At 32.9% G+C, this 22,230-nt stretch overlaps 1 protein-coding gene across 5 annotated transcripts in view; it reads left to right on the forward strand.

Moving 5' to 3' along the window:
- Positions 1-21,537, forward strand: part of LOC148173736 (pseudouridylate synthase RPUSD2-like) — a 296,122-nt gene extending 274,585 nt beyond the window's left edge. For 4 of the 5 annotated variants that reach the window (XM_088035908.1, XM_088035906.1, XM_088035909.1 and 1 more), the window contains 5 exons: positions 10,931-11,151; positions 11,209-11,399; positions 18,885-19,112; positions 19,162-19,469; positions 19,526-21,537. In XM_088035908.1, the coding sequence (XP_087892034.1) occupies positions 10,931-11,151; positions 11,209-11,399; positions 18,885-19,112; positions 19,162-19,469; positions 19,526-19,603 (1,026 nt within the window). In that variant the 3' untranslated portion in view covers positions 19,604-21,537. Of the gene's footprint in view, positions 1-5,769; positions 5,858-10,930; positions 11,152-11,208; positions 11,400-18,884; positions 19,113-19,161; positions 19,470-19,525 lie in introns of all 5 variants that reach the window. The other variant, XM_088035907.1, reaches the window with a different exon arrangement.
- The last annotated feature ends 693 nt before the right edge of the window (positions 21,538-22,230 follow it).

Consider the following 22,230-nt stretch of genomic DNA (forward strand, 5'->3'; position numbering starts at 1 on the left):
GTTTTACTTATTGGATACTAGAAATCGTTAATCATGAATAACGAAAAAGCGTCAATTTTACAAAGTAAGACTTTTGCTATAATCTAAAGCAAACAAAAGGATAGTTGACATTTGTGACATAAGATGTTGATAGTTTAGTGTAAACGTTGTGAATTTGGAAACTAACTTGATAAAACAGCATTTTTCCCACAAATTTTAAACAGAATTTGAATTGAATCTTAAATGACAACTGAGATATTTTCAACACATTTGTACAGCAATTTTAAAAAATAACTATTGTGCATTAATAAGAGCGCAAAAATTCACATTGCCTACGTCGCGCGGAATTCTTTCAAAATCGGCAATGTGAATTTGAGCTCGAAATACAGACAATATTTAAGAGGTAGTTAACCATTTATCAAAATAAACATTTGTTTAAGTGCCTGTTGGCGTTTTTATGTGTAAAAAATAGAACATACTATATTTCTTATAATTTGTTTGTAGGAAGACAATAAAAAAATTTAATAACTTTTTTTGACGACGTAGACATAATGACTTTTAGATAGTTTTTCAGCAAAAAATTACCTTTTAGAAACCATTTTCCGAATGCTTGTAACAAGAATTTTTTCTAAAATTGTTCGACTGTGTAATTAAAAATTGCAGGGATTTTAATGAGTTCTCGCTTTGCCTTCATTCTAACTCATAAACTGGAAATATGGTTTGTAAAAAAGCAAATTTAAGGTCAAGTTTACTAATGGTACTTTTCATGCACTAGGGCAATTTCGGATATTTTGAATGTGTTACAGCATAATTCAACCTCAATTGGATATTATTTGGAGTTCGAAATGCAAAATTATATTAAAATTCTCATGCCATTTTTCTATGTTTTTAGCAATCGGTAAATCACCCGGTACGTACTGAATAGTCTGGCAAGGTGGGGTGTTGCTTTGCCGTGCATAAATAAGACATTTTTAAGATTAAAAACTAATAGTACAACTCAGGATTCCAAAATGTTTCATGGTATACAGGGTGTTTTTGAAAAAGAGGCGGAAAAAATCCATTGCAGCTTATTGTAAATGAAGGAATTTGGGAGGTTTCGTTTTTTAAAATACTGTCTCAGTTTCAAGAAAAAGAAATTGACTCCAATTTTCATGCTACGTCAATGATTACTAAGATTACTATGCATAGGTACATTAGTAACGAACAAAATGCTCTGCGTTATGAGTAAGGTCGGGATTTTGGAATTTTTACATTTTCCTTAAAATTAATAAAAATCATCGAAAACGTCTTCCACGTATTTCCTAGAAGCTGTGATTTTTTTTCCGCTCCTATTTAAAAATCACCCAGTATACATGAATAAATCCGTACGTGTTGCCAAAGATGTGCTGCTTAACTATTGAGACTCCATCAGATTTGTTACAGTGGGTAAATCCGATATATCAGAGGATATATCATCCTCCAAGGCATCTATGTACTGTCTTAAATCTCTTCTGCTACCAAAATTTGACTCAGAGGTCAATACAAACTTTCAAGCTACTTTTTTTGATACAAGTTTTATGGTACTATTTTTTAGTGTTTACACTAGCAAACAGCTTCATTCTTGTCCCGATCATTATCACTTTGAATTTCTCTAAACACCGTTGTTGTTCACGGGAGAGATATTTAAGGATATTTTACTAGGAAAATCCTCCCACGAAAGCAATAATAGAGCAGCAACTGCAGAGGATGCATGAAGCCCAGTGTTTATTATATTAAATTTTGCATAAATCTTCCACTTCAACAAAAACTAACGAGCACAGGAAATGAAAATATCCCCAAGACTAAATTACAAAAAGTACCAGTTTTTTTTTCGAGCTGAAATCCAATAGAACTAATTGATTACTACAAAAACCATCCTAAAGACGATTTCTTTCAAATTTCGATTTAATTTTAATAGAAAGCAAATCTACTGAACTGATAGCTACAAATTATTAGAAGATGCGATGCTTGGGGGGAAGTAATGTACTGTACTGTTCAGGAATGAAGTCCACTGTAAAATATGTAATTCTTGGTAATATTTCATCGGATGTTTTATGTTTCACATCAATTCGCTCACTTTAAATTAGCTACCATTTTATTACAGCAAACCAAATATTTCTCGATGGCAAAGATGCGGCGTCCAAAATTAAAACAGGTTTGGACTATCCTGTTGCGCTGATATGAAACTATTATAAAGCCGGCATGACAGAGACCGCACGCCACTGAAGCAGCTAAATGCACTCCAATTTCACCCTTTCGCCACTGGATTGTTTGTATGAACACCACAATAAACAGAGAAAACATATTTCTCTATTATTTAAAAATAACACAGGCCAACAAAAATACAATTTTTTTTGTTGCCCTAGATGTTTCTGCGGATTTCAATGTCTTCAAGACCATAGTTTTCGAATATATTTATGAAAGTAGTGAATTGGCTCAGATTTTTATGATTTTGGCGAATTTTATATTTTTAATAATTTTCGACTTTAATTTTAAATGGTTAGTTATCTTGTTAAAAATCACTTTCTACGCATTGATTTAGCGCATAGTTACGTCACATGACGAACTACCACCCTCCCTTTCCAAAAACTCGGTAATTTGACAACGTTGGAGGTCGCACGACGCGCTTTCGGGTAAGTTGCTTCTTAATGCGGGGTTAATGCTTTGTTTTATTTGTTGAATTTTGATTTTAATATACTTTTTTGGTTTAGAAATATGAGTTCATCGCAAAGAAAATGCAAATATAGTGCTAATTTATTTTGTTATATTTGTGGTGTTTATATGAGAACAAAACAGATACGAAATATCACTGACTTTGTCAAGGAAGTTTATACTGACTATTTTGGACTACATGTTGAAAAATTGGATAAATCATGGGTTCCTCATAAGGTTTGTAAATCTTGTGTTGAATCCTTACGTTTGTGGAAGAAAGGAGAACGCAACGGGTTAGATTTTGGCATCCCTATGATCTGGATGGAGCCCAAAAATCATTTCGATGATTGCTACTTTTGCGTAGTAGACATTAAAGGTTTCAATCGAAATAAAAAGTGGCAATATCCAAATTTACAGTCAACAAGATGTCCTGTCTTGCACAATGAAGATCATCCTCGGCCTATTTATGCTTCAAAAGAAGTTTGTATGCCCTCAGAAACTATGGTGTTGCCAAATTCACAGCATTCAGTACAATCCACAAGTGGAAGTGAATATGAAGGTGGAACCTCTGCACCACAGTTGTTTTCTCAAAATGAGCTCAGCGATTTAATACGTGATCTAAATTTATCGAAACAAGCATCGGAACTGTTGGCTTCAAGGCTGAAAGAAAAGAACTTATTGGAACCAGATGTCACAATTACAGCATATAGAACGCGGGAAAGTGAGATATTGCCATTTTTTAATGAAAATGAAAAACTTGTCTACTGTAATAATATCCCAAAGCTCCTTCTACATATGGGTTTAAAGGAATACAAATCTAGTGACTGGCGGCTCTTCATTGATAGCTGCAAAAAGAGTTTAAAATGTGTTTTACTACATAATGGAAATCAATTTGCATCAATACCAATTGCCCACTCAACAAAACTCAAAGAAGAATATCAAAATATTGAATTAGTTCTACAAAATATTAATTACAATGAACATCAATGGCCAGTTTGTGTTGATTTAAAAATGGTTAACTTTTTACTAGGTCAGCAAAGTGGATACACAAAATACCCATGCTTTATTTGTCTGTGGGATAGTAGAGCAAAGCTAGTTCACTGGGAACAAGATGTGTGGCCCTCTAGAGAATCCTTAATTGTCGGTAAAGCCAATATAATAAATAAGCCATTGATAAGTAGAGAAAAGATCATACTTCCGCCACTACATATCAAGTTAGGTATAATGAAACAATTCGTCAAAGCATTGGACAAGGAAGGGGAATGCTTTAAATACATTTGTAAGACATTTCCCAAGCCTAGTATGGAAAAGTTAAACGCTGGAGTATTCGATGGCCCTCAAATTCGGACTTTAATGAAAGATACAAACTTTGTAGGAGTGATGACTGAATCTGAAGGTGAAGCCTGGAGAAGTTTTGTGTCGGTGGTAAAAACATTTCTTGGTAACTATAAAGCACCAAATTATGAAGAAATTGTACAAAAAATGTTGGAAAGCTTCAAGAATTTAGGAGCAAGTATAAGCATAAAGTTGCACTTTCTCCATAGTCACCAGGATCTAAAAGTGATAGAAGAGAGGTATCAGGGCAGATGGGACCGTCATATGATGGCAGATTACTGCTGGTCTTTACAAAGAGATTGTCCAAAAAAAATATATAAAAGAAATGCTTATAAAAGACGCTTTACTGAAGGTTAACATTAGTTTTATAATTTTTTCTAGTTCTCAACTTTTATGTTTGTGTTAATTAAACGCTAAATTAAAACAATTAGTAATAATTTTCAATAAAAAAATGATATTTAAAAATATACTTATTATTATTCTTATTTTTTAACTGATTTTTTAATAAAAATATAAAATTCAAGATTATAAAAAAACCAGAGCCAATCTTCCAAAACCATCCATAGTTTCGTGAATAGTTAGCGTAGAAGTATTCGAAACCACTCTTACATCAAGGGCAACAAAACCACTGTTGACCAGTGTAATTATACATAATATGAACAAAAGGTTCCTCGCTTAATTGTACGAATTTCACTTGTTCTTCTATATTAACGAAACTTTTCAGGCAGTTTTTGTGAGAACGCAATGGTTTTGAAGGTATTGAGCTAAAAAATTCTAATAATTTTAGAAAACAAATATGCAAAATGTAATACCTTTTTTAGGCGACTTAAACCGAAAATAGAATTTGTAGGCCTCAAAAGCGGCCTAAAAGTAAGTCTTTTCTGGCCGCAAACATTTTTAGCCGATCTATGGTGGCGCCATAGAGTTGTTATAAATGATTAAATCAATAAATCATAAATGAAAATTTATTAACTTGTAAATTTATTGATGTCGTCTAAAAAATCTTTTGTGTATCACGACCAAAAAGTGCCATTTTGCCCTCGGCTATCGTCTCGGCCATTAAAAAATGGCTCGGCTAAAAAAGAAACACTTTTTTGCCTTGGTACACAAATAGCTATTCTTAAAAAACGCCCTATTTAAACTACTCATGTTCTCATTATTTTACATTTGAAACTCAAAATCTCGTAACTTGATTAAAGATCTGAGGGTACATTTTGTGGAGAATCCCGAGATGGAGTTTTGACATTGTAACTAATATCGTGCTTGAAGCTATTCGTAAATATCGTCTCTTTGTATGAAACAACCATATTAGTGGCATACGAGTCTTGCGCTATATTTTCCTTGTAACTTATGCGGACAATTACTTTAAAGGGGTTGACAAGTTAATAGGTACTGGAATGAAGTATCTCATTTTACCTCTCATTCCCTTTTGACTGCGCATTTAATGATATGGATGTAAATAATTTCAATGTGGCATGTCGAGCATTTTTTTTTTATTATCTCGTGTTGAAATTGCGAGCGAAACTGTGAATAGGGAAAACAGTATTTTAACACCGACATTGTAACTTGTGCCAGTATTCAGTCTTCTAACAAAGCACCACCACGCCGTCAAGCTAACCTGACAAAATAATAGACCAAAACAAACATCAGCACGTCTCTTTTTCAACAGAGATCAATTTTGTAGATGAAATCTTTTCATGTGCACGGGCCTATTCGATACAGAACAAATACTGAGAGAGACACAGGTGTGCCACATGAAAGTCTGATGTTATTGGTTCATTACAGACATGAGACCCCTGTGTTAGCAAACCCAATCAAGCTAATTCATGTTGACGAGGACTTAGTAGTTTTGGATAAACCGTGTTCGTTACCGGTGAGTACAGTGTGCTCCGGTCATTACTTCAAAGTAGATCAATGCCAAAAAATACTGGTCACAAGGATTAACACATCATTTTTGCTTTGTATTTTGATGGATGAATTTTTAAAAGGGGATGGTGTGAACATGGTTTAATATAGCATGACATGTCCAATCGTTCGTTGGTCATGGAAATTCAATTAGATTTGATCGTTTACGATGCTAAAATTTATTTAACCCTTTAGCGCTCTAATCGCTGTAACTGCACTGCGAACATACATCTATGCTGCTTTGTAGGAATATTGTCATTTACACCAAATGAAGCGACCTTTGGAAGTTGAAATTGGGTGGTAGCGCTGTCAAAGAGACGCGCAGAGCTACCAACAGATTTCAAATTACACATTCTACTCAGAGGTAGTTTTTATTCCACACGTTGGATGTTCAATTAACTGTCCTAAAGATGCTTTTTCAAATAGGAGTACATTATAAAACTTAAACTTCTGGTTTTTTTGTTTGGACAATAAACAGTGATTATTAAAATTACAATTTATTCCCAAACACCAAATTTTGTCAAAAAGTGCTGACGCGCGTTTCGATAGCAATGCTTTCATCATCAGCGATGATTAAACTAAAAACTAACAAATAAATTCGTCCTTATATACAAGGTGTTTATAAATGTTTCTAGCATCAAGGGTGGCTATGAAATGTCAAGGAAATTTGCCGCTCATTACAAATGTGAGTTTCGATTTGTCAACTGACATTTGCAGTTAACCTCAAACATGAAGCAAAGTAAGTTTTGAGAAATAAACTATTCCAGTTGTGGTTTAAAACCTGAAAATTAAAAACTTGGGCACAAAACCATAACCAAAACGTCATTGAAGTAAGTAACATTATAAATAATTTTCAAGATAGTTATATTCACTATGTAAACAAAGCGGCAAAATAGTATACGACAGGAATTCCATAGCCACGTTTGATGCTAGAAACATTTAGACGGGAGTAGAGGGAGGAGGAGGGGATGGGGCCGTTGTCTGAGTTCATTATTACATTTTTGTTCCTAAATATTTCTAGACTTTCATAAATGTCTAGAAATTTACAATTATTTACATTTTTAATTAAACGAGGACAACTTTCATCAATGTGGTGTCATTGTCAAAAACATGTTGGGCAACGCTTGATTTTTCAAACCTTCCAAATTTGAGATGAGCTTGATGCTCTTTCAACCTTTTTAAAATTGACCTTCTTGTTTGCCCAATATATTTCTGATCACAATCTTTACATTTCATTTCATAAATCCCCGACTTTTCTGTTGTTTCTACTCGGTCTTTAGGATTACCTGAAGACTTTGGAGGCTTGGACCCGAAGTAAAAACTACTTTGAGATCCAAACCCTGGAAAATTCTTTCCAGTCCCTTTGTCACTGAAGGTGAGTAAGGGATGGTGACAAAAGAAGTCTTCTCAGGTGTTTTCTGAAAAGTAGAACATTCATTGACCAATGGCAGCATCTTTTATTAATTTTAATTCCTTTGTGAATCTAAATTTGTTTAATGGAAAATTCAAAAGCCTGTAAACAAGAAAATTTGACTTGTTTGTATCAAAAATGGCAAAAATGTCGTCCACATACCTAATCCAGATTTTACGAACTTTGGAAAAAACTAACATTAGGTCTCAATAATTTAGAATTTCAACACTGGTCTGACTTTCAAAGGAAAATATTCATTTCAAGTGATTGTAAACTAAAAAAGAAGATCTTCTCTCATAAGAAAAAACTTCAAAACCTCAAAACACAAATTTCAAGAAAAAGTTTTCTTATGAAGGCCATTGATATTGTTGAAAATCATTCATCTCAAGTATTTAATGAAAATGAAATCAATTTGCTGAACAAGGGTTTGAAATTTGGTTTGCCACCTGCTAGATCAAATTTCGAGGAATAGAATTATCTATCCACCGGTTTAATGAACCGACTAAACATTTTGTCAGAGAGGCGTGCAGACAAAATTTCTCGTAATTAAACCCAGTCAAAGTGTAGAGTCCAGAATTCAAACCTCCAAATCATCAAATCCTTGAGACAGAAAGATTGTTTTTATGTTAAGGCTAATAAAGGTTATTTTAGACAAAAAGGATTATTATGAAAGGGTGAACAACCTAGTCATTAATGGTCCCTACCAGTCACTAAAGAAAAATCCATTGCCCAAAATGATCAGATAAGTCACTAACACTTTGAAAAAATGTAACAACCTTATCACCCCTCAGGTTTAGATTAAACATTTTCAATCTGGTTGTTCCAAAATTGTATTGTTTGCCAAAAATTCATAAACCGGGGAAGTCAGTGCGACCAATTGTTTCGGCCATTAATGCAGCGACTTCACAAATTTCAAAATGGTTGACAAATGAATTTAATAATTTAACCAAAAAGCAGCCTAGCCTTGCAGTCAAAAATTCTCTTGAATTTATGAATAAAATCAAAAACGAACAGCTGCAAGAGGGTAAAGTATTAGTTTCATTCGATGTAAGTTCTCTATTTCCTAGTGTCCCAGTTCCACAAACACTTCTCTGGTTGGAAGAACTACTAGTTGAAAACAATTTCAACCTGGAGATTGTCAAGGAATATGTTCAACTCACAGACCTTTGCATGAAGCAAAACATTTTTCAATTTTCCGAGAATTTCTTTTTCCAGCATGAAGGCACGGCAATGGGTAATTCATTGTCTCCGTTCATTGCTGACCTTTTCATGAGCCGCTTTGAAAAGGAACTTGAATCTGAGCTTGAATATTTTCCAAAAATCTGGGTTAGGTATGTGGACGACATTTTTGCCATTTTTGATACAAACAAGTCAAATATTCATGACTTTTTAATCAAAATAAATAACCGTTATCCAACGATAAAATTTAGAGAGACGGAAAGCTTCTATTTCTAGACACAATTGTAATTAAAAATAAGAACAGATTAGAGTTCGATGTTTATAGGAAGGAAACCAGTACTCTTCGCTACATCACTGCAGACTCCCATCATTGTCCTCAACATAAGATGGCAAGTCTAAATTTTCTTATTTACAGGCTTTTGAATTTTTCATTAAACAAATTTAGATTCACAAAGGAATTAAAATTAATAAAAGATGCTGCCATTGGTCAATTAATGTTCTATGTTTCAGAAAACACCTGAAAAGACTTCTTTTGTCACCATCCCTTACTCACCTTCAGTGACAAAGGGACTTGAAAGAATTTTCCAGGGTTTGGATCTCAAAGTAGTTTTTACTTCGGGTCCAAGCCTCCAAAGTCTTCTAGGTAAGCCTAAAGACCGAGTAGGAACAACAGAAAAGTCGGGGATTTATGAAATTAAATGTAAAGATTGTGATCAGAAATATATTGGGCAAACAAGGTCAATTTTAAAAAGGTTCAAAGAGCATCAAGCTCATCTCAAATTTGGAAGGTTTGAAAAATCAAGCGTTGCCCAACATGTTTTTGACAATGACCACCACATTGATGAAAATCGTCTTCGTTTAATTAAAATTTAAATAATTGTAAATTTCTAGACATTTATGAAAGTCTAGAAATATTTAGGAACAAAAATGTAATAATGAACTCAGACAACGGCCCCATCCTCTCGTCCTCCCTCTACTCCCTTCTACCTGTGCCAAAGGGTGCGCGTCGACAAGTTTTTAGTATATAAGGACGAATTTATTTGTTAGTTTTTAGTTTAATCATCGCTCTGATGATGATAGCATTGCTATCGAAACGCGCGTCAGCATTTTTTGACAAAGTTTGGTGTTTGGGAATAAATTGTAATTTTGATAATTTTTGTCAACACCAAGAATTGATCCAATAAATTTTCTTTGAATAAACAGTGAACATGAAGACTTTTTAATTGAACACGCGATACTTACATGACGCTCTTTTTCAATATCAGGACTTAATGATCTGTACTTCCCAGTTACTTTATGTAGAGTGATTTTATATCATTCATTGCTTTCATAAAAATTTAATACACAGTTTGTAGTAACTTAATTTTACAAATAATAGGTCAGTTGAGGAGCTTTTATAGCTAGTTAAAGTCCATTATAAAGTTAGTCTCTATGACGAAATTTCAATTATCAGTTTTAACAGTTGGTTCAGATTTCTCATTTTATGAAGGCAAAAATTTAGTGCGGTTTTAGTCCGAATTAAAAAATTAAGTCTCAGGGGTTGCAATCGCCTTTGCTGAAGGTTGTTGCCGCCAGTTTTAACAAACACACCGAGCTAATTCAGACTAAGCCTTATCTGTATCGATTCACTTAGATTGATCCCACCATTTGAGAGCTTAGTAGGCAATTTTCAGCGAGCGCAGCGAACTAATTTTCTCTACGGGTTGTGGTGTTACAACATCGGTAAACCATAAATATTGTAACTAAACTACGTACAATATAAAAATACTTTCAAACCAGTTTAGATCGACTGGCCCTGATATTGTCAAGGAGCTTGATAATTTGTCTGGAAATTAAGTTAAACGTCTGCGTGCTCTAAATGAATTTTCCTTGTCCACATCAATCGATTGTCACTTTCACCAGGGACAAGAAACTATTGTGAAAAGTTATTGAAAAACTTTTATAAAGATAGATCTCACAAAAAACAGTTTTCCGAATAAATTGTGGCTATTGGCTGTGGATTTGTCAGAGCGGCCGCGGTCAGACCAGTGATAGATATTCAGAAATTCACGCCAATATTGAAGTTTCCGAGATGTTTTATTGCTTTTTCTGTACTCTGTATGCCATAAATTTAATATCTGTTGGAAAGAACGGCGTTTAAAGTAACTTTTGTTCTATGCACAAGAAAATATAACAAGCAAACACTGTTAATGCAGGCGAATGTGTATTTTACTATGTAACGTTCCTTTTTCCGGCTAACTTCAGTACAGATAACAGAAAGACATTTGCATGGCCTTTGACTTTGTTCCTTAGTCCTTCCGACAGTCTCTTTGAAGCTTCTTTATGCATTCACTATGCTGACATATTCTGCTTTGCTTAATGTTAATTTTCCAGGTAGGTTTGCGCCGTTAGTAAAAAAATTAAACAAAAGATTCTTTTTCTAACTTGAGTGATGATTCTTTGTGGTTTTAGGTTCATCCGTGCGGAAGGTATCGACATAACACCGTAGTTTTTATACTTGCCAAAGAATATAACTTGAAGAATTTAAGGACAATACATAGGCTGGATAGGTTAACGAGCGGTTTGCTGTTGTTTGGCAGGTCGCCGAAGAAGGCCAGACAAATGGAACATCAAATCAGAAACCGACTTGTGCAGAAAGAGTACGTCTGTAGGGTGGAAGGAGAGTTTCCAGAGTGAGTTATAAAGGTTTCTTTAACTTGAAATATAAATTCACTCTTGTACGTTTCCAGCGAAATAATAGAATGTAAAGAACCTATCGAAGTTGTTAGTTACAAAATTGGTGTCTGCAAAGTTTCTCCCAAGGGCAAGGATTGCAACACCATTTTCCAAAAATTAGGTTTCAATGGGAAAACTAGCATCGTTTTGTGTAAACCGAAGACAGGAAGAATGCACCAAATCAGAGTACACTTGCAGTATTTAGGTAAGTTTCAGCAACAACTAAATTCATTTGTCGATTTTTCGTTTAGTTTAAAATCGTGTGCGATTAGGTGAAAGTCGTTTTATAAGTGGATTACTATGCAGTAAAGGGATTCAGTTAAACCGCTTTATATTAAAGGCAAAGCGGAAATGCGTGTTGATGACATGCTGAACGCATCTTTGAGATAAAGCCCTGTATTAAATGGGAATCTATCTAAAAGTGGGTCTTATAAGGGTGAAGATACCTGAAGTAATGTATGTTTTGGGTCGTTACATTCCAACAATAAGCTTGTTTCGATAAAAGCAAATTCAACGAATAAACACGGTGAGTTTCAACGAGTAGGCCGAGGCCGATTTGGGAAGGGCGAAACTTCAACTTTACACTTTTGTTTAATAACATCAAGTTTCAAACAAAATAATAAAAATATGCTAGGAATATTTAACATTTAACATCTAACGTGAACTTAACGATTCTAAAAAAAATGCAAAAAATTGAAGAATTAAGAAATCTGTAACTGTAAACTGACCAAAAACCTGGAGGTTCTAAACAACAAACAATATCAAAGAAAATCTATAAGCTCTATAAAGAATGTACACAGTTATGTATTGATGGAAAATATAAATTCAATAAGAATCTAAATAGAATTTTAAGGAAAAATCTAAACAGTCTTAAGAAGATTTCGAAAAAATCAAAGAGAATGTGTGCACAATATATGTATAGAAAATAAATATAAAATCCTAGGAAAATCTAGAAAATTTAGAGCATTGTCCAAATCCAAAGAAAATCCAGCTAATTTTCAAAAATTAGAGGGGATCTAAACTAGTTAATTTACAACGCACTAGAGAATGTAACAGTTATTTACAGTCGCGTGTGGTAACTTACATTTTACAGCGCGAAATCAGTTTGAAGCACGACGGCGTAGCCGGAGTGCTTTAATGATTGAGCGCTGTAAAATGGTTAACGCACAAGAGTTGTATTGAACTTTTTGGCCGAAAAATTTCAATTTAAATAATTGGGTTTTTCAAAATTCATGAGAACTGTCACATCTGACATTTGTAAATTTTATCATCTGTCAATTCTGTCAATTTTGTAGTTGGTGCACAAAAAGTACACAAGATGGCGCTGTATAAAAAACGTTTTAATATTACTTTAAAAATAGAAATATTGTCTTAATTGAGATAATAATTTAGGTAGATTCCACTTTGGTGATCAATCTTCATTATGGTAAAGTGATTTTAATTTATAAACGCATGTGAAGAGCAGACGATTTGGGCAATTTTTACAGCACGGCGTGTGTAAACGTCCAAGGCGCTTGTAAATCTAGTGTTTCCGAAAATGTTAATTTGACGTTTACAATTCTTGAGGCCAAAAAGAGGTTTAAGAAAATTTTGAGAATATACAGAGTGTTTCTAAATATTCTAGCATCAATGGTGGCTCTGGAATGCCTGTCATGCACTATTTTGCAGCTTTGTTTTCGTAGTGAATATAACTAGGATGTTAAAATAGTATACTAAAGAACGTGTTTTATAATGGCCAATTTGGTGCACAAGTTCCCGGTGTACAAAACGAGCCGTTATGCCATTATAAAACATGTCCTTTATACTATTTTTTCGAATTTGCACCTTTTTTTTAATAAAAAATTTAAATTTTCCAATTCTAAGACTTTTCGTGTTACACGAGTGGTAATGGTTTTGTAACCACGACTTGCCACTTGATTTTCAAATTTAATTTAAAATTTGACATTTATTGAGTTTCACTGTCACTAAATTTTGACATAACGTAACGTAACCTCACAGCCAGTATTCACATCTATTATATTTAGGTACAATTATTGTTGGTCGCAAAGGACAATTCAATTATATTGATACATTTTTTATTCACGCAGCAATTTATTAAACATGAATCGTAAAATCCAAATTGACCAAAAACTTGACAGGAAACAGATGACTGTCAGACTAATTAGTTCTGCCAATTCTTAAAAAACAAAATTTCCGACTTTGAGTTTTTTTATACATACCTATAAACGACTCCAAATGGACCTATTAAAGCGGCAAATTCGAAAAAAAAATAAAATGTGACTTATCTCAACGACTTTTAAGTTACAGTTTAGTGCAAGTTTTTGTTTTTTTTAAGCTACAAACCACAACTAGGGCAGTTTTTTTCAAAACTAACTTTGCCCTATGATAATTAGTTAATTAAAAATGTCAGTTGAAAAAATGTAAACCCACGTTTGTAAAGAGCGGCAAATTTTTCTTTGACATTTCATAGCTACCCTGGATGCTAGAATCATGTTAAACACCTTGTTCAATCATAATTTTACGGAGTGTAGAAAAACCCACAGAGAATTTAGAAAATTTAAACAGTTGTAAAGTATTTCACAAAAAGGCGCTTTGTGAAAATGTAATAGTAAAAATAATCGAAAGAGAATTAAGAGGAGCGAATGCGAGGATCTAAAAAATTCAAATTTTAGAATCTTGAAGAATTCTTGAATAAAAAATACTCGAACAAAATATACAGGGTTTCTACATATAAGAGAATATAAATAACGTAGCCACTAATTGCCACTTACCTCAAATAGAGAACGATTTTGCAGCGGGTCAAATTTTGAGATTAAGTATTTTAATTATAGATTATGCACGAATTTATTTTCAATTTTAAAATCAGTCAAGTTTTAGAGGAATTAATTTCTCAATTTAAACTAAGGAAATTGAAAACAAGTGGAATCAAAACTGTAGACATTTTTGAGGTTAACATTTCTTACTTTAGTGGATTTCACCAAATGGCGGCATATTTTGAATTATTTTTAGCGTCAACTGTGATCTTGTATTCTTTTATGGAAATCCGGTATCAAATCTACAAGTCAAAGAAAATCGAATTTATGAATATAAAATGTAAGAATCGCTAATTTATGAGAATTCAAGGCGCTAAAAAGACCAAAAATGCAAAGGAAATCTGGAGATTCTAGGGAGGATTAGAAAGAATTTAAAGAGAATCTAGAAATAATCGAAAAAGAATTCAGATTTTGGCGCTAAATCTAACAGCATCTAAAGTGAATTTAAATAGAATCAACGGAGATTTTGGAAAAATCTAAAAATAATTTAAAGAGAATTTAGAGAATTTCACGAAGAATCAAGAATTTGAGCACATTAAACAGTGTTTCAAAATGATTTTTATCTGGAAGTATCTTGTGGTTATGTACTCAACGTCCCAATCATTATCTTCGTAAAGCGGCATTTTTAATACGTGCAGAAAATCTTTTTGAAACACGGTGTAGATATTTTAAATAAAACAGAATTTAAGAAAAACTCGCTATGAAAATGCTTTTGTAAAAAAATAAAGGAGAATCTAAAATTAATATAAATAGAACGATAGAAAACCTAAAGACAATCTAAGCAAAATCTAAAGAGAGCGATGACATCCAGGGAAAATGTAAAGGGAACGCGAAGAGAGTCTAGAAAATAAAAAAAATCAGATACTAGTCACAAAATAGTATGTTTTCCAACAAGTGGCGAAAGTCATAGTTTTTTCGTGAGTTGAGTGTTGTCTCACGAGTTGTGTAGCTCGTGTAAACAAACTCAACGGACGAAAAAGTCGACTTTCACGTCGAATTGCAAATGTTATTTTTGTACAACAAAAAATAACAGGCATCAATTTTAGCAATCGTTCTGTTTCTGAGTTGAGTTGAGTTTCTGTTACTATTACTTTTGTTGCTTTGGGTGTCAACGATTCTGAAGTATTTGAAGTTGAAGGTAAATGTTCAATATTTTTTTTGTCAACTTCTAATAAATTAGGAAACAATAACAGAATATACAAAATTTTACTTTATTATTTACTTAGTTTATTTACTTTCACTTCTAGTGTGAAAAAGTATTTTCTGTACTAGAAGTGAAAATGCTGTTTTCATTAAGGGTATGCGATGGGGAAAATTCTTTCACATAATAGAAGTAGAAAAAAATGTATAGTCCAATGTACAGAGTATTTAGAAAATCCAAAGATAATTGATTAAAATTTCAGAAGAATATCAAATATGTAAAAATAAATTTGGAGATTCTAAAGAAAAAAACATTAAGAAACTTGGGAAATGCAAACAGAACCAAGAAATAATTCTCAAAAAGCTTTATATTTAAAATTATATTTAAATTATTATTATATTATATTATATATTATATATTATTGTTATTATATTTAAAATTCAACTAAAAACATTAAATGTACTTGTATCTTTTCTTGTTCTCAACAATTCAAAACATATTTTTTTCAAAAAGACAGATTTAAGTGATAAAAATTAATTTCCATTACGATTAAAAAAGTACCCAAGTGTGTCCAGATTGTCCTTTGCTCTTAAAATTACTATTTGAACTATTCCCAATTCGTTCAAGCGTCGGCGTCGCTTCGATAGCTCGTAAATTTTCAATTAATTTTCATGAAACTCATATCTATCACAAAAAAGGTCTACAGTATTAATTTTCTCCATATTTCGACTCGCCAAGCAAAAAATCTTTTAAATTTCTTAAGCTTATTAAAGTAGCAACAATCTGTGTATTCTCTTTAATAATTAATCGAAATTTCGGCAATACATTATCCTGCGTAAATAAATAATGGTGCATTTTTTTGAAACAGTCCATCATCATCGAAGCTAAGCTTCCTGTTATAAACTTACCTTCAACGCCCACACAGTTTTTTTTAATAAAATAAGTATAATTTGAATCAGAGTGTACCTCATCGATCTTTCTGTTTTGAGTGAAATTATCTCTCTAGAATGCAGCGGACCACATTTACCAGAGTTATTTGCACCGAGAATTTGCGCTAGCCACTGCCATTACCAAATTGACTTCCATTCCCTGTACATACATGCGTTATGAAATATTCAAAAATGAGTGTCACGAGAATTTATGTATGTCGTAACAACCAAAAAAGCGAACGTTTTGCGATAAATAGACCGACATAAGTGCATTAATCTTCGACTGTATTAAAGGTTCGTCAAGTTTGAGCATCATACATCGCAAAAAAATTTCAAACATTTGCCATAATTTTGTGCTAATTCTGTGCCAATTTGTGCTGCAATTTTTAAATTCTGTGCTCTTTTCGTTTTCGAGTTATTCTAGAAACACAAATGATGCTCAAACTTGACGCCTAGCATCATATGTCATCAAAATGAATCAAACAAGTCTTATAGTTTTGTGCTAATTTGTGCTGTAATTTTTAAATTCTGTTCTTTTTTGGTTTTTGAGTTATTACTAAAACAAAAGTGATGCTCAAACTTGACGCCTAGCATCATATTTCACAAAAATTAATCAAATTGGTCTTATAATTTTATACTAATTCTGTGCTAATTTGTGCAGCAACTTTTAAATTTTGTGCTCTTTTCGTTTTTGAGTTATTCCAAAAAAGGTACAAAAATAGTAGGCAACCCAAAATACAGATTTTAACGAATTTTCTTTCAAGAAGCGTCAAGTATTTGTGTTTGAATAGAGCAATATTCTTTAAAGACATTATTCTAACGCGCCTGGCCAACTATTCCTGTAACACTAATTTTACGACGTGATTCAGAGAAAAATAAATGATAGAACAGTTCTTATTCAGCAAATTTTTAAATTATGAAGAATATAAAGGCGTTAATTAAATTATCTATGTACATTTAGTAAGTCCGGTAATCAAAACAAAGATTTTTTTAATTCTAAATATGAATATCAAAAAGCTCCAATCATTTAACGATCGTTCAAAGAAAATTCGTTAAAATCTGCATTTTGGGTTGCCTACTATTTTCTTACATTTTTAAATAACGAAAAGAGCACAGAATTAGCACAAAATTATCGCATACTACTTAAGCTGTTTTGAGAGATGCATGATGCTCAAACTTGACGTTTCTTTAAAGAAACTTCGTTGAAATCTGTATTTTGGGTTTCCTACTATTTTTGTACATTTTTTAGAATAACTCAAAAAGGATCAAGGGTTTTTACATTAAAAATAGTGATTGAAAATCACCCCAAAATGACCACTTCCTAACAGTTTTTGGTCAATGCTTTCTTTATTTCGTAGGTAAACTCAATAAATTTCAACTCATTTTACGCAGAATCTCACGCTGAATCCAAATCTGGAATTTAAATTCAGATCCGACAACAAATACTGAGTTATGGCCGTTTGAATTTTTGGGTGGTCGCCAGATGGCCAAATTTTTGAAGGTTCCAAACAATTAATGCTCGATATCTCGAAAACTATTTGAGATATTGGAATGCGGTTTGCGGCATCGTTTTTCTCGCGATTTTTTACATAAGAAATCGTTTTTAGATTTTCCAAAAGTCGAAATTTGTAAATTTTCGCGAAAATTCATGACTAAAACTATGGCCAAACTTCTCATACCGATATCTCGCTTATTTTTTAGAGTAAACTTGAGTTATTATACACCAGTGTACGCAGAATTTTACGCAGATTTCAAATCTGGGATTTAAATTCAGATACGACTGCAAATAACCGAGTTATGGCCGATCAAAGTTTCGGATAGTTGATTTTCATTTTTTCTCATTTTTCCCAATTTTCAAAGTTAAATATCTCGGAAACTATTAGAGATATTGAGATGCGGTTTGCGCCATCGTTTTTCTCAGCTCATTTTACGTTAGAAAAAGTGCTTAAAAGTCCAAAATTCGATAGTCGATTTTTCGCGAAAAAAAATTGCGACTCAAACGATGAAAATTTTTCATTTTTTTTATTTTTGACCATAACTCGTAAACCGTTTGCTTGATCGATCTCAAATTGGGCCAGTAGATAGATTTCGAGCTCCTCTTTCGAATGATATATAATACACAGGTTATTAAACGTCGTTTTTACTTTAAAATTAGTGATTGAAAATCACCCCAAAATGACCACTTCCAAACAGTTTTTGGTCAATGCTTTCTTTATTTCGTAGGTAAACTCAATAAATTTTGACTCATTTTACGCAGAATCTCACGCTGAATCCAAATCTGGGATTTAAATTCAGATACGACTGCAAATAACCGAGTTATGGCCGATCAAACTTTCAAAGAGCACAGAACTTGAAAATTGCACCATTAGCTAGCACAGAATTAAAACAAAGTTATAGCATATCAATTAATCTGTTTTGCGATGCATGATGCTCAAACTTGACGATTGTTCAAATTTGTTTCTCAGAATAACTCAAAAACAAAAAGAGCACAGAATTTGAAAATTACACTATCAATCAGCACAGAATTAGCACAAAATTATCATATTATTTAAGCTGTTTCGTGAAGCTATATGCTTAACCTTGACGCTTCTTGAAAGAAAATTCGTTGAAATCTGTATTTTGGGTTGCCTACTATTTTTTGTACGTTTTTTTGAAATAACTCTAAAACGAAAAGAGCACAGAATTTAAAAATTGCAGCACAAATTGGCACAGAATTAGCACAAAATTATGGCATAGGTTTGAATTTTTTTGCGATGTATGATGCTCAAACTTGACGGACCTCTGTATTAAACATTTTGAATGCTCAGGTTACCCTGTCGTCAACGACCCTCTGTACAACCATGAAGTTTTCGGTCCGATGAAGGGCAAAGGCGGAGATTTGGGCGGAAAAAGTGACGAGGAACTAGTTCGTGACCTCATTCACATCCATAATGCAGAAAACTGGCTAGGAATGGACGGTGACAGCGAGTTGTCAATGTTTAATCCACGAAAAGGGGATCTAGACGATTCCCTAGTAGGACCTCTTGTGCCTAAAGGTAATAAACCATCGCTCAGCGTTTTTTCTGAAAGTTGAATCTGTTGCAGACCGAGTTCTAGGTGACGACGATGCCGATCCGGTGTCTAGAGAACCATCGCCATGTGATGAATCTTCCGACAATTCTTCAATTCCGTGCGAATCGTCACCGCATCCGTTAGCTTTATCGTCACTCACTACAAGTAGAAATGTAGATGCTAAAGTAACAGTTGCCACTCAAACGGGTCACGAAGCTCCGGACTTTAGCTTTAATCCAGACAAAATGACGGTCGATAAGCACTGTTATGAATGTAAGGTCCGGTATCGGGATCCTAAACCTCAAGATTTAGTTATGTATTTACACGCTTGGAAATACAGGGTGAGTCGTCAATCATGCGCAAGATAAGGTTTAATACAAGACTTGTTATGTTCTAGGGTCCGGGCTGGGAATTTGAGACGGAACTTCCAGACTGGGCAAGAGTAGATTGGGTAGATCCAGACATATCCGAGTGATGATTACAACAAAACTTATTTCCCTAATATAAGGCATCTCTTATCCACTCTGTCTTTCCATGCTATTAGATTATGTGGTAGGGTAAAAGCAGCCCAAGCAAAGGCAGGGTCCAAAAAACAATCATTTCTTTCGATTGCGTTACATTTTATTCGTTTCGACAGTTTTGACTAAAGCGAGAAGATTGAAGGGTAATGTTTTACATTTGTAGAGTTTTAGAGACAGTTGTTTTAACAATTCGTAGGTATTTCAGTGCTCTTTCGAACATTTTAGGGTTGGCCGCTAGTATTCAAATGTATAATGAAATTCGCAATCAAATATTTTTATATAATATCGTATCTAAATCATCTGAAACTAACTGTAATTATTGTAGTCGTTGCAATAAGTGCCATAATTTATAACGTCTGCTGGTTGTTGCGAAGGCAGATTTTCGTTTCTTCTCATCAATAAAAAGTACTGGAATACATATTGTGCCTTGAACGTGTGTTGTGAAATCATTTGCAGATTTTCTGTCAAAAATATCCCGTCTCCCATATCAGCTTCGGACCCTTGCTTAGTCGAATTTTAACTTGTTATTAGTATTGTTATAATTATAATTTAAGCACTGACAAGGATTGTTATAAGTAGACTTGTAGGCTATAGTCCCATTTGTCACTATATTGACTTTAATTTGTTGTAACAATTTTACATGTCGGTTGGAAAATCAAAAGACAAGCAAGTTCATTTTCGTGTGTTATTAACAATATTTTCATTCCTGTTTGTTGCGTCGGATGTTCAGGTAATTGATTCCAACTAAAACCTTAACACTAATGGGGTCAGTGCTTTCAAATTATACGTTTTAATAAAGACACTATATGAACATTCATTGTATACAGATTACGTCTGTAACATAAAATTATTTATAAGTTTTTTTGTCGAGTTAGTTTTTGTAAAAATTTCTTAATTTAAACGTATTCAAAGTGACTGTCTAAAAATCGGCGTCAGTAGAGAAACGTGCAAAATATTTTTCTAAACCACCTTATTAATAAATTTTTACAAGACTAACTGTTGTAATTACTATTTGTGATGTTATGACAATTATAGGGACCTATTCTACAATAGCATAAGTTTTTATTATCGTCACTAGGCTATATGACATAAGAAGAAAAAATAACGAGATCATCCTGCGCTTGCGGTTAATGCTAAAGCGAATTATTCAAAATTGTACTAAATTAGAATCGAATAACCGATGATTTTTTTACGTTGCATATTTTGCTAATTGCATGGGCATTTCTTATAATCGAGAACATCAAACAATCTCAAAATGAGCTTAATAACATTATTCAGTACTTGTATAGCTTTTATAATTTTTTAAACGTACAATAAAATTAAAGTCTAAAATATTTATGTGCAAGCTTTGCGCTTCCATTTATATAAACTAAGTACCTATATAGATTCTAGCTTTAAAGCAAACATCAAAAATATGCAACCATTTGAAATTACTAGAAAACCAACAGCGCTGCATTATTATTGTCTCGTGGTGTGTTTAATTATATTTGATGATTTATTCGCACATATTATAAAAGACAGTATTGTGTTATTTTATTGTTATAGTTTTCTTTATTGTTATAGTTGCCGTTCACAATTTTTTTCCATCGTAAAGTTGATTGTTTTTTAGTCGTATTTTTATTGTGAATGGAACATTTACACTTACAATATTGACGTTGCGGTTATGCTGCAATATTGTTTATTTTCATAGCTTATAATCTGTGATGATTATTGTTTATACAGCTATGACAGGTTATTTTAAGATGTAGACATTTTTGCTGGGTCTAAATATTCGGCTCGATGTGCAGTGTTTACTTGTTATTTTTACAAAACAACTTACTGCTGGCTGAATATTTCTACTCAACTTATTGTAAGTTATTGTAGGACAGTGTGTAATAAAATTCATTAAAAAAAAGGTTTGTTTATATTCAGAATGAAAAGAATCAATTTTTAAGTCGGTGGCATAGACGGTTTTAACATGAAAGTTTATTTTTCAATTAATTTTTTAATTTTAATTATTAAAAAACAATTGGCACGTAATTCTCTCTTTTGGGTAAAACCTGTTTTTCGATATGTTTGAACACTAGACTAGCCTTTCGGAGATTTCTAGTTACTCTGCGAAGACATCTTGGGAAATGGATTTTTCAATTTGTAATAGTATTTAGGTATTCAAATAGGTAAGTATTTATCGATAATCTCAAATTTGTAATAATGTATACTAAAAAACGCTGTTTTATCAAGTTAGTTTTCAAAATTATGACAGCGCAGTGCAAAACTACGTTTACACCTAAATTTCACAAGTCACTTCATTCACTCTTATAAAGGTTAATTTTGATTAACACGGGCATGTGGCACTTTATGGACACCAGAAATGGTTAATTAACATCGACAAAGCGACAATTTCATAAAGTAAGACTTCTGTTACAATTTAAATCGAACCAAAGGATAGATGTCATTTGTGACACAAGATGTTGACAGATGGGTGTAAACGTAGTTCCCAATTTTGACATAATTAAATTGGAAACTAACTTGATAAAACAGAATATTTTTACCAAATTTTGAAGACAATTTGCATTGAATCTAAAATGACTACTGAAATATT

This window comes from Gnatocerus cornutus, chromosome 5 (assembly GCF_029298725.1).
Source record: "Gnatocerus cornutus isolate USDA-ARS CGAHR chromosome 5, icGnaCorn1.1, whole genome shotgun sequence".
NCBI classification, from domain to species: domain Eukaryota; kingdom Metazoa; phylum Arthropoda; class Insecta; order Coleoptera; family Tenebrionidae; genus Gnatocerus; species Gnatocerus cornutus.